At 35.1% G+C, this 14,196-nt stretch overlaps 1 protein-coding gene across 1 annotated transcript in view; it reads right to left on the reverse strand.

Annotated features, from left to right (window-relative positions):
* PTPRQ (protein tyrosine phosphatase receptor type Q) overlaps positions 1-14,196 on the reverse strand; it is a 213,317-nt gene that overhangs the window by 146,681 nt on the left and 52,440 nt on the right. The window contains exon 15 of the mRNA XM_070409661.1: positions 9,031-9,151. Within this exon, the coding sequence (XP_070265762.1) occupies positions 9,031-9,151 (121 nt within the window). The remainder of the gene's footprint in view (positions 1-9,030; positions 9,152-14,196) is intronic.

The following is a 14,196-nucleotide window of genomic DNA, read 5'->3' on the forward strand; positions in this document are numbered from 1 at the left end:
TGGTCTCACACAGATAGGCCTTTGCATAGAAACTTCACCCAAGTCTACATTCCTGTCAGCAGAACACTACAATGTACCTAATCCAACACTAATATGTGAAAATACACATTTTGGCAAACTCTCACTACTAGTCTGGTATTAATCTTCTTATTTCTGCAAGTTTGACAAAAAAAATAAATCTATGTAATTTTCACATCTCTGATGGTGAGTGAGATACAATGTCTTCTTATAATTTTATTGGTCATTTTTTAATAACTTGTTCATGCTATTTGTTTTCTTTATCTTATTGGAGTCTTTTGAATAGAGAACAATATATGTTGGAGTTAGGAATTATTGTTCTTTTAGACAGTGCTCCAAAAAAACAAAGATATATACCTTCTCCACCCTCTCTGAATTTAGAGGTGACATGCATGCAATCAATATTCAGCAAAATTCAACAAAATTTACTGAGTATCCACTTTATGTCAGGAGTTCTGTTGGACATAAATATGAGTAAGATACAGAAAGAAAAAGCAGTAAATAACTATAAAACTATTCATTAATAACCATGAGACCTCCTTAGAGATGAGAATAATAAATCCTACCCCTGCCAGTGCCTAAAAGCAAAGAAAAAGAAAAAAGAATGAGCAAAAAATGAGTTGTGACTAATGAGTAGAAAAGGAAAATAAAACAATAGCCCTAAAGATGCAGGAAGTTCTTTACTACAGAGCTAGTTTGTAAGAATGGAGAGTAGAATAGAAGGTTGAGTGAGGTGGGAAGAGCAAGAAGGGAAGTCTACCTGACAAAGCAGGTCTAACTCACAAATCCACAGTCACAAAGTGTAGAAATAGAAGGAATATAAATGTCACACAATACGTAACCTCTAAAATGCGTAACTTTCAACATCAGCCAAAGCTCCTGATTAGTATAAATTTTCAAACTGAGAAAAAACTTGAGGGGAATCTTCAGTGAAATAATTTTAATGATTTAGTTCTAGGAATTTATTACAACAATTTTACAGCTGTTTGAAATTTGAGAAATCAAAACTATTCAAATGACTCTGAAATTATTCAGAAAAATATCCTGTATAATAAAAGCATAATATGCTAAGTGTCTGACCCCTTGACCAGTCGCTATGATGTGCATTGACCACCAGGGAGCAGATGCTCTGACCGGTAGGTTAGCTTGTTGCTGGGGTCCAGCCGATCAGGACTGGGTGAGAGGGCCGGACATGCCCTGGAGCCTCCTGCAATCCTGCCCCAGCCGGCCTCCCCTTCCCCGCTCCCCCGCCACCCCCCGATCACCCCGATCGGGACTGGGTGAGACAGCCCTCAATCAGCCCTGATCACCAGCTAGGCCAAGGGACCCCACCGATGCACACATTCGTGCACCGGGTCTTTAGTAAAATATAATTTTTAGGGCATAAAGGAAATTCTAAAGCATAAAAGCATTTCTTTGCTTTACCAATTTCTTTGCTTAATTTTTATCACATCAAGACCATGACAGGCAGCAATGCCCTATAAAGTAATCATGAATACAAAAACCCCCTGGGAAGACTTAAAGATTTTTTCCCATTTCCCTAAGTATAAACCTGAATGGTTTTCTACATAGGTTGGAGCCCCTATGAAAGGTCAAGGTCTTCATTCTAAACTACATCATTTTATATTTTGTTTCCTGTGGGCAATCTAATCTGATAATACATTCATTTAAATTCATTTCTATGAATTCATTTTCAAAACTTTAATCTGTTGTTATCTAAATGCTAGAGGCCTGGTGTACAAATTTGTGCATGGGTGGGGTCTGGCTGGCCCGCCCCGATCAGGGCTGATCAGGCTGGGCCGGCAGAGGGAAGGGGGCCACGGGGGATTGGCCAGTTGGCCCCACTCCCTGGTCGAACTCCAGGTTGAACTCCTGGTCGAGGGGAATATTTGCATATTAGTCTTTTATTATATAGGATTCTAGACAGATCCTTTTATTTACTAAATTCCACTACCCCAAAACAAAGAATTTCAATATCCAATTACTTGACTTTTTATCAAATCATTATCTCCCTCATACGTTCCCACTACAAGGAAACTACTCTTCTATGTTACACTTCCGTACTTTAGTAATTGGCTGTTAAACAGACTCAATCTTGCAAGGCATAATTAGTCACACATTCTATAATCCTAAAGCTTTTCTAGGGTCTCAGAGAAAGTCTGAGTCAACATAGGGTATTCAATTGTTGCTACTGCTCTTATTGCCATCATTTGGTTAGCTGGTTGATTTGGTTTAATTTTGTTTTGCTTGTTTGCCTTTAGCAGAAAAAGACATATTTATAAGATGTAGAGGAAAAATCCACTGAAGAGAATGAGTTTGAAGCTAAGAATGCACTTATACACCAGGGCCTTGGAGAAGACAAGGAATTAGGGTCAAAAAGACAGAAGGAGGAATTATGCTTGAGTTGAAGGAGAAACATTTTCGTTCCCTGAGAGTGGAAAGATTCCCTCCGGCTAAATAAGAAATTTGGGTTTTATTCTAAGAGTAATGGAACATTCTTGGGATGTTTTCTCCAGGAGTGTGAAATTTAGGTGTATGGTTACATTAAATATCCCATGCAATACTAAGATTAATTTCCTATCTCTCTATTCCTCCTCCTCCTCCTCCTCCTCCTCCTCCTCCTCCTTCTCCTCCTCTTCCTCCTCCTCCTCCTCCTCCTCCTTCTTTCTCTTTCTTCTTTCTCTCTCTCTCTCTCTCTCTCTCTCTCTCTCTCTCTCTCTCTCCCCCTCTCTCTCATCTATGCAGTTTCTGGCCCACCCACCTCTTCAGCTGTATCCTTTCCCGTTTCCTGCCATTATACTCAAGACACAACTATCTCGCTGTTGCCCTTGTCAAGTTTCTTGCTGTTAATTGTCTAGCGAAATTATTTGAGCTCTTACATCTGGTTAGTGTACCCCTGGACTTTTCAGCTACATGTGCCAATAAGTTCCCATTTTTGCTTAAGTCATTTTAGGTTGGGCCCAGTCACTAGAAACTGAAAGAATCTTTACTAATAACATCTGTCCCAAAGTGGTAACTGCTATCCCTCTTGAGCTCTTTTCTTTCGCTCTCCGAGACATTTTGTTTCCCAAATCAGTAGTGCAAGGAAATCACAATCTCCCTAGCTTTGAGCGTTTCACACACAAAATGAAGAGATCCCCTAGATTTAGGGTTTAAACATTTAAGATCCAGACAGACAAAATAAACGACTAAAAATATTGGCCTTAAAACAAGTTGTGAGGGAACTGTGGTAAATCATAGGGCAAATGCTCCATCTAAAGACAGCCTCCATTCAACCTCAGGTGATTTTATCATGGTGATTATGGCAGAAGTATTATGATTTTTGTAAGAAACAAAGAAACCTGAAGTTTTACCAGATATCTACTCATTTTTAAATGCTCCTGGATTTCTAGTCAGAATTATTAACAGTTTGTGGGTCCAGCAAAGCCTGGGTGGTCAACACATGGCCTGTTTGTGCACCTGTTTGTGCACTCAAGCTTTATCCAAGTAATTCATTAAAAATAACTAGCAAGAATTAAAAAAATTTTAATTAAAAAATTACAAAAAAAAGGTATAGCATAATTTTACATTATTTATGTTTATGTAAATGTGTTTTGCTCACCTATTTTGCAACTTGCCTTTTTTGTTTACAATTATGTCTTGATATTTATCAAGTTTGATACCTATAGTTTGCTTATCCATTTTAACTGCTCTATAGTAGCCCGTTCAATGAATATCCCTCATTTTTTATTAATTAACCTACTATGGTTGGTAATTTAGATCTTGTTGTGGCCATGATGAACACTGCAATGAGCATTCAGGTATATGCATCTTTCTGCTAAGAATAAGTGTTCTACGAGGGTCTATAAATACATGCGAAAGAATGAAACAGTAAAACTTGTGCACCCTTGAACAAAATGACTAGCAAAAGAAGCAAAGACATAGCTTTTACCATCTCACTAGAAACCTCAAGTTAAAAGATCAAGAGCACCCTTTTACTCAACCACTCCCTCTATCAGTGTATCATTCATAATCCCATCTTGGCCCCAATATTCCATGTCTATAATGCTGTTTATCAACTTATTGATACAGTTCATTCATGTTGCCTCGGAGCCTTCATGTACTTTTTCCACTGAGATGTTCTCCTGACTTATGACTCTATCTTTACCACCTTCATTCTCAAATGGGAGTAAATTCATGAAATTTGAAATGGCCCTCTTCTCATCCTGACTATTAATCTATATCATATACTCAAACCATTAGGTATTTTTAAAAGGGTGAACATCTTTTAGAAAACAGGAAGAAATAGGACTAAACATACTTTTTAGCTTATGAAAGGCCATTTTCTAGGGTATGCTTTCATATTACAGGGGAAATTATTAGACTAGTGATATTTGATAAAAAAAATGTTGCTTAGAATTGTTTGACTGCCGAACATATTGCTTAGCAAGTATCTTTAAATTATTTTACATAGTACAGTGGCCGGCAAACTCATTAGTCAACAGAGCCGTTTTATAAACAAAGGAGAAAACTATTAAATTTTACTGACAATATACAGTAGAAGTAAAATGGCTAAATAAATCCAAGTTTAATTCAAACATAAAGTAAATAAATAAGCTTTACATCATTCTACTTAATCCATTGTGTATTAGAAGAATAAGCTTAGTATGCTCTAATAGAAATTTATTTTTTAATAGTAGTTGCTCTAAAAATACAAGGGTTATGTATCATTTGAAAACAGAGAAGTATAATTTATCAGTATAACTGAGGAAAATACTACTTAACCATATTGCTAGATGATAAAAGTTATTTCACAAAGTGAACTTTAGAAGGAAACATTAATTTAGAATGCGATGAATAAAAACCAATTTCTGAGAACACCATCCACAAACAATATGTGACTCACACAGTAGTAGATATAAAATGATTGTACATTATTCTTCATGAAATTTTTGTAAAGAAATGTTCATGACAAAGAGAGAAGTCATCCAATATAATAAATGTAATAAGAAGCCTTCATTTTGTGGACATACTGAAAAGAGTAAATAACCAAAGATGCTGTTGTTGTGTCTTAAAGTAATTGTTGGAACAACTGAAACAGTGGAAGTAGAATTATTAGAGAAATAGAAACCCTGCTAATAAGAGCCACAATTTATACAGTACTTTAAGAGAACTATACAGATAAGCAAGTGTCAGAGTCAGGATTCAAACCCATGTCCCTCTGACTAAAGACCCATGAATACTATGTTATGATACCTGCCTTCTATTCTTCCCAATAAAACATATGGCAAAAATCCTCAAAGGCATTAGTGATTGTGAAAGAACCAAGAATTATGACTATTCCTTAGACTACAGGAGCTAAAGTTTCTAAAGCTTCCAATAAGTATCTTAGTGAGAAGATACTGGAAATTTAAAAATGCCTCTCTATACTTAATTATCATTAATATATATCTCAGTCTGTTGCAGATAATATTTTTGAACATGCTAACATGTTTTTTCCACTTTTGCTCTTTCTTTATGTGATCTTACCCTATTCAACCCGAGGCATCCTTTGGCTGAAAGAGCATCACTACTCTTATAGCAGAAAGTCAAAGAGAAAAAATCAATATCAATTTTTAACTCTTAAAATATATCTTAGTTCATTCATCCATTCAAAATATGATCTCAATTATAAGCCTGGTGGCTTTCTGTTCTGGATACAGCAACAAACAAAGAAGTAAATCTTGAAACACTTTGTGAAATAACTTTTATCATCTAGCAATATGGTTAAGTAGTTTCTTCTTCTTCTTCTTCCTCTTCTTCTTCTTCTTCTTCTTCTTCTTCTTCTTCTTCTTCTTCTTCTTCTTCTTCTTCTTCTTTTCTCTCTCTCTCTCTCTCTCTCTCTCTCTCTCTCTCTCTTTCCCTTCACTGCCCCCTCCCTCTCAAGCTATCTCTCTCTCTCTCTGTGTGTGTGTGTGTGTGTGTGTGTGTGTGTAAAATGAAACCAAGTTTTGTAGAGGGAAAAATGTTTTCTACATTCTCTTTATACACCAAAAGTCAATCCTGTATGATTTGAGACCATAGAGTTTGATAAGTAATGATGGTGTAGAGAGGAAGGAGTATATAATAAATAAAGTTTTTATCAGTCAAGAATAAAAATAAAAATAAAAAAGCATTGCACTACTGAAAAAGAGTGAGAGGAAGAAAAGGGCAAAGCAGTATAAGTAGGGTGTCCTGTGATCTTAGGGTGATGGTAGAGTGATGTAAACATCCAAATAGGTTTGTGAAAGAAATCCCATTGTAAAGGACTTGTTCCTTCTCAGGATGAAGAGAAATGACAAGCCTCTCAGAAAATCTTTGTCTTCTATATAGTACCATGGCCAGCAAGCCCTAAGAGCTCCTCTAGTGGACACTGAAAAGCTAGGAAAGGGAGTGGAAGTCACCTTCGCATCCTGCACACTGCAGATTCAGGCAGGGAAAACAACCAAGTGCCTCTGAGGGTTGAGACAGACATGCTGAGACCCAGGCCACTAGAATAAGCCTGGGGTTGGATCAAGGACAAAACAGAAAGTAAGAACATTGAAACTAGAAGCTATGACGGCAGGTCAGTACCTGAATGATTCCCCAGAAGCCAGCTCAGATGAACTACAGTATCACAGACTTGAAATTCCTTCACCCCACTTTCATTGGACTTCCCCTGTACCTAGAATCCATCTTAGGAAGTGAAACAGAAAAGAAATACTCATAGAAAGAGGAGAGAAAAAGCACTGTTGGGAAGGTAAACTTTAAATTATTTACCCAAAAGAACCTGAACTAAACCCAGAGGGGTTGAGAAAAGAATGAATTACCCTGAATCAGTGTCCTCACTTCCCATACCAACATTACAGAGCACAAAGAACCAGTCACAGAATCGAGGCCGTTTTATATAACATCTGAATTCATATAAACCATACAAAATTATATAGTCTTGCTATATTCTAGAAAAGTGGTATAATATAAATAAATGCCATTGCAATATGTCCTATTATCTTTTTATAAAATTCAGAATTTTATAAAATAGATAACTTAGAATTATAGCTGAATTCCTAGAGTAAGTGGGTCTGATGGACTGTAACGTTCATAACCAGAGAGAAATGAACCAGATAGACAACACCCCTCGAATGCTATCTAACCTTGTGTGTCCCTGTGTGTGCTGCACACATGATGCTAAAAACACCCTGATGTTTTAGTGAGACAAGCATGGTCACTACATAGAGAAGGGACCGGGAACCCTAGCCAGAAAAATCTTGACTCTCACTTTCATTAACTTATTTCCCTTTCAGTTTTTTCCTAACTCAGTAAAATGATGTCAAAATCTTGGAGTATCACACTTGATTAAAAAAATCTGAACATTATCACTGATTCATCTTTTTTTATCCCTATAACAAATCCATCACCAAGTCCTGTCAGTTCTTCAGAACTGTAGCTCGAAGTGGCCCATTTGTCTTTTCCATGGCCAATATCACCTATTGCAAAGACTACTAAAACAGCACCCCTACCAGGATCCTGCTACACCTTTGGCTCCCTACAATTCATTCTCTCTAAAGTATCCACAGTGCTTGAAATTCTCCAGTAACTCCCATCGTTGTTAAAATGAAAACTGAATCCTTGCTGTGGCTTGGCTACTGACCTCTGTCTGCCCCCCAGTATTACTCTCTTCTGTCTCTGTTACCCCAGAAACACTGGCCTCCTTTATTGTCTTAAAAATGGTAAGTTGTGTTTCCCCGCAGAGCCTATGCAGTTGGTGTTCCTTCTTCCTGGACAAGCCCACCCTGCAGATCTTCCCATGACAGGGAGATCCTGTCCTCCTCAGATCACAGCTCAATGCCTCTTTAAAGAGGATTTTCCCAAGCACCCAAGCAGTAGTGCAGTAGCCTTCTTTCCCTTGACTTCCCTCATTTGTTTGTTTGTGGGTATATAATCCAGTTATCCCTTCAGATATAAACTCCTTGAGGGTAGGAGACTTATTGTGTGTTTTCTTCAGTATTGTTAATTGAAGGGATAAAAAATGAATGAATAAATGAATGATGGTAACAAGAGGAAAACAGTTACTTCTTCCCACTGCTTCTCTTCCCACTAACGTCATTCATGTCATTCCCAATTTCACCATGACTGGGAAAAATGACTAGGAATAAGTCAATGAAGAACATAGGAGATGTAGTCCTACATAGCAGTATGTAAAGAGTTTAAAGAGAGATTAGGAAAAGAAAAATTTTAATTTAGGAGAAAAAAGTAAATTTCTTTGAAGTAATGTAGACTCGCAATGCTGGATCTTCCAAGTCAGGAATCTAAAAGTAAGAAATGCCTCTACTCCATAAAATATTGTATAAAATGTATTTTCTGAGTTCAGATATTTAAAATGCACTAGGATATATATTACATAACTGATGAATCCTTTTAAGAGCATTAACACTGATGAAAATTCAGATTTTTATCTATTGAGTTTTCATGAAGTAGGATAGCCATGTTGTTAATTGACATGAGACACACTATAAGATTTTAATTTTTTCACAATTAATGCATAAATAGGCAATCAGGTAAAAGTGATTAGAAAACAATAAATCCACTGCTTATATTTCAATAGAAAACTGACCTTAAGTAACAGATTTCTGTAGACATATTTCTTAGTTAAATTTTAGTTAAAATTATTATATTCAAGAAAACTTAAAAAAAACAGTAATATAGAAAATAGTTGAGTAAAACTCTGGAAGAGTTTAAAATTATATACTCTTCACTTAAGTTTATAGAACAATAACTTTAAAGAGCAGAAATGTAGTATAGTTATGCATAATACATAACTGTTTTTGTTTTAGTTACAACAAAACTTGACTATGCTCCCACATAATATGGGAAAAACTTGTTTCTTAATAAAAGCATAATAACTAGCCTATTAATAATCAAGTTCCTAATGTAGTATCACATTTTGAAATAAAAAAAATAAACTACATTCCTATTATGTTACAGATTAATACTTGTTCTCAGAACTATTTCCAAAAAAGAAAAAAAAATTCTTACCAGACATAAACTGTGTAATAGAGGATAATTCCATTTGGCTCCGAGGGTGGTTTCCATGACAACTTCACCCTGACACCAGACAACTGTTTCACAGAGAAGTCATGGGGGGGAGAATCAGGAGCTGAAAATCAGAGTAAAAGATGATGCATTTTATTAAATGTATATTGAAAAGGTTAAAATGAAGGTGCACAAAATTTTTATTGTAAACGTTCTGGTAAATGAATCAGGTACAGTGTTTTTCTCCATGGGCAGGAGAGACTGATGTTTACTTTCAAAATGAGATGATAAAAGAAGATTTTGCATGGTGGTGTTAGAACATCTGTTTCTGTGATTCAATGGAAAAAAACATTTCATGAGAAAAAAGAGCAAGGAGTATTTCACAGTGATTCACCTACTGGTCAAGTACATCTTGGTAAATTATCATTCTCTAATAAAAAGAAACTATGTGGTGTATAAATATAATATACAGTAAAAAATAGGCTCCGTACCAAAAAAAAAAATAGATGGGGGGAAAATCCACATTTAAAAAGTGAAAGTGATAAGCATTATATTGACAGAGCAGTTAAAATGACTGACCCCACAAATAGAAACTACACACCTCAATTTCAGTTGTGTTAATGAAATGTAAAATAATATCGATATCTGTTCACATAGTCTTTGAAATTGAATAGTTTACAAAGGAAACACAAATGCAGCATATAAACAGTAAAATGCAGCTTAGGGTCTACATCTCATTCTGCTATAACAGTGTGAGAAATCAAACACTTTAGCCATTCTAATTGAATAAGCACTAAAAAAATTGCTGTAAACCAGTTAGCCAAGTGTATATTTCTATTTAGATAAAACATTTAGAATGGCATTTCTCAGTTGCTGTATTACAGTATAAGTAATGCTTTGGACTATTAATATGCAACTTTTACATATAAAAGGTATAAATCACTAAAACTGACCATTGTTACAGTTTTACATGGAAAATGAACAATTAGGAAGTAAATAGAAATTCTGGAAATTTTTTGAGATCTTCAAACAATGTTAATTTATTAATCTGTACATGAGCACATCGCTCTTTCCAATAATTTGGATAAAATACTACCTAAATTATTTTTATTTTTATTTGCTGAGTAATCTCAGTTATAGTTGTGTAGATACATGTGTCTCTGAGTGTTTTCTCATTATTTTGGTAACAACAACGTTTCAAAAAAGAGGTTTATTGAGCAGAGAAAAGGTTTATGAGATGAGCTCTAAGAAATAATGATGACAGCTGTATTTGTATTTTCATTTGGTATTCCCACTGGCAGGACAATAAAAAAGCTATCAAACACTGATTATCACAAGAATCCACATATCATTTGAAGATGCCTGTTTCCCAAGACATGCATTACTTCTAACTGAGAGCTCTCATTTGTCAAAACAAAAAAAAAGCCTATGCTATTTTCCCTAATATCTTTGCAAAACGAAACATTTTTTATTATTGGGGGAAAATATATTTCAATAAAAAAATAACACTGATTCATAACATATGTTGTAATCAAGCATTTCTGTTCTATACTATTCTTTAATATATTTATGTGGAACATGAGTTAATTCTTGGTGTTTTATACTTAATCTTACTATATCCTTGGATAATATATTTTTATGTAAAACTATGTATTGCTTAATAAATGTAATTAATATGCTTATCTAAACAAAATACTGCACATCTATCATAACACACTGTTATAATCATTTTGGCATATGTATAAAAATTAGAAAAATAAATGCAATATCTTTTGCATTTTACCCAGTTCATCATGACAGAGAATAAGAGAATAAATGAGAAGGGTCTTCAGAAGGTTCTTACTCTATGTGCCTGGCATGATCTTTCCTATCTCTCACCCTCCTTCTTTAGTCATCTTCCTTCAAGTCACAGCTGCACTTTCCCAGATATCTCAGAATAGCTAAATTCCCTCTTTTGTCCTGGTGAATAATTTTGGGAACACTTATACCAATAATTATAATTATAAGTATTATTTGTATATACATTTATTAAATTTGTATCTCTTCTACTGAATGGAAAGCCCCATGAGGGCAAGGAACTCCTATCCAAAAAATCAAATTTTCTCAGGACTTTATCCCTTCTCAATTTCCTTGCAGTATTTTGATAAGGGGGTCTTCTTTACCCTTAGCAATTGTATCAATGACTAGGCCAAGGATTTGGATGGATGTTTACCTTGACGCTATTTTTAGCAAGCCAGGTATTCAGATGCATAGTCAATGCATTGAAACTATTGACTTGATAGGTAACAAACTCTGACTGTTTGAAATATATGTTCTCTGCTATCCTAGGCTCTTTCATATAAGATCTCAAATTTTCAGAACAATTTAATTAGAATAGAAATAAAGAACTGGGCAAATAAATGATAACAGTTTTAATTCTTCCTTTCCAAGTTGGATGTCTTTTATTTCTTTTTCTTGCCTGATTGCTGTAGCTAGGACTTCCAGTACTATGTTGAATAAGAGGTGAAAGTGGATATCCCTGTCTTGTTCCTGATCTTAAGTTTTCCCCATTGAGTATGATGCTAGTTGTGGGTTGGTCATATATGGTTTTTATTATGTTGAGATATTATCCCTCTATTCTCACTTTGCTGAAAGTTTTTATCATAAATGGGTGCTGGATTTGGTCAAATGTTTTTCTGCATCTATTCAGTGGGTCTCAACCTTCCTAATGCTGCGACCTTTAATACAGTTTCTCATGCTGTGGTGACCCCCAATTTCATTGTTACAAATTGAACATAGTTAAAGAATAGTGATTAATCACAAAAACAATATGTAATTATATATGTGTTTTCCGATGGTCTTAGGCGACCCCTATGAAAGGGTCGCGATCCACAGGTTGAGAACCGCTGATTTATATGATCATATGATTTTTATCCTTCATTTTGTTTATGCGATGTATCACGTTAATTGGTTTGCAGATGTTGCACCAACCTTCCATCCCAGGAAAAAATCCCATTTGATCATGGTGTATGATTTTTTTACCTCAATATAACGGGCTAATTCAGGCAAGGTGGTGTCCATTAAAGCTGAAAGTCCATTATATAATAAAATAGGTTTTCCAAATGTGTATGTTAAAAAATTGACTAGTTAGTTTGCCTGTTTTACTTAAGTAGGCACATTTGTGAATTAAAATTAAGTATGTATGAGAAGTTTAATTTCATAGAAAAGTTTTCTCTATGCATTACAGTCATTTAAAATTTTTACTGAATAGGGCTAGTAAATGGGTGCATTCACCGCTTTGCTTTGAGTAAACAAATGCGCATGGCTGGGGTGTGGCTTACCTCACATCAGAACATCTGCCAGCACTTGTTAAGACTGGTGCAGAAATTTACACCACAAGACAACAGAACCCATTACCGCATGTGGTGCAGTGTGATCATGTGCTAATCATTTGCGGAACATTATGAGCAGTAACTCTTTGATTTAAATATGTAGAATATAGTTGTAGACATATAATGTTTATTTATGTTGGCTAAATTATTACAGTGTTTTCGTTCCAACATATGGCCTATTCGCTAAAATTTCTTTAAAATAACATAGAATTAATAACAAAAAAACGGTTAATTTAATTATGAGCAAATCTTGGTTAAAAGCTTTTTAAAATGAACAGGGTGCTAATTTTCACATATGACATATGGACAGAATATTCTGTCCATTAAATTCAAAGTCTATTAAATTGAGGTCTGCAGAATCAAGGGTTTACTGCATTCCTGGATTTGCTTTGCTAATATTTTGTTAAGGATTGTTGCCTCTATGTTTATCATAGACATTGGCCTAGCCGAAACTGGTTTGGCTCAGTGGATAGAGCGTCGGCCTTCGGACTGAAAGGTCCCAGGTTCGATTCCGGTCAAGGGCATGTACCTGGGTTGCGGGCACATCCCCAGTAGGAGATGTGCAGGAGGCGGCTGGTCGATGTTTCTCTCTCATCGATGTTTCTAACTCTCTATCTCTCTCCCTTCCTCTCTGTAAAAAATCAATAAAATATATTAAAAAAAAAAAAGACATTGGCCTATAATTTTTTTCTTTGTAATGTCTTTATCTGGTTTTAGAATTAGAATAATGCTGGCCTTATAAGATAAGCTTGGGAGTCTTCCTTTCCTCTTGAATTTTTTTGAAATAGTTTGAGAAGGACAGTTGTTAGTTCTTCTTTGAAAGCTTGGTAAAATTCACCCGTGAAGCCATCCAGTCCAGGACTTCTGTTTGTTGGAAGTCTTTTAATTGCTGCTTCAATTTCAGTAGTTGTAATCAGTCTGTTCAGATTTTTCTGTTACTTCTTCATTCAGTTTTAGAAGTTTGTATGATTCTAGAAATTATCCATTTCTTCAAGATTGTCCAATTTATTGGCATGTAGTTGTTCATAATATTTCCTTATAGTCCTTTTTATTCCTGTGATGTCACTTGTTACTTCTCCTCTTTCATTTCTGATTTTATTTATTTGTGTCTTCTGTTTTTTTCTTGATGAATCTGGTTAAAGGTTTATAAATCTTGTTTATCTTTTCAATAAAACAGCTCTTGGTTTCATTGATCACCTGCATTTTTTTAGATTCTATTTCATTTATTTCCACTCTGATATTTATTGTTCCTTCTTCTATTCACTTTGGGTTTCATGTTTTCTTTTTTTTCTAGTTCCTTTACATGTAAGTAAAAATTGTTCATTTGATACTTTTCTTATGTCTTGAGGTGGCATATAATTGTGTCCCACAGATTTGGGTTTGTTGTGTCAGAATGGCTATTATCAATAAATCAACAAACAAGTGTTGGCAAGTTTGTGAAGAAAATAGAACCCTTGTGCACTATTGGTGGGAATGCAGATTGGTGCAGCCACTATGAAAAAGAGTATAGAGGTTTCTCAAAAAAATTAAAAATGGAACTGCCTTGTGACCCAGTGATTCCACTTCTGGGGTTATATCCAAAAAAACTAAAAAACACTAATTCAAAAGAATATATGCACCCCTATGTTCATTGCAGCCTTATTTACAATAGCCAAGCCGTGGAAGCAACCCAAGTGCCAATCAATAGATGAGTAGAATATTACTCAGCCATAAAAAGAATGCAGTCTAACAATTTGCAGCAGCATAGATTGACCTAAGTGAAATAATTCAATCACAGAAAGGCAAATACACATGATTT

The sequence above is a fragment of the Myotis yumanensis genome, unplaced genomic scaffold (genome assembly GCF_028538775.1).
Source record: "Myotis yumanensis isolate MYYU_CA2020_CCGP unplaced genomic scaffold, mMyoYum1.0.hap1 SCAF_3, whole genome shotgun sequence".
Classification (NCBI taxonomy): Eukaryota; Metazoa; Chordata; class Mammalia; order Chiroptera; family Vespertilionidae; genus Myotis; species Myotis yumanensis.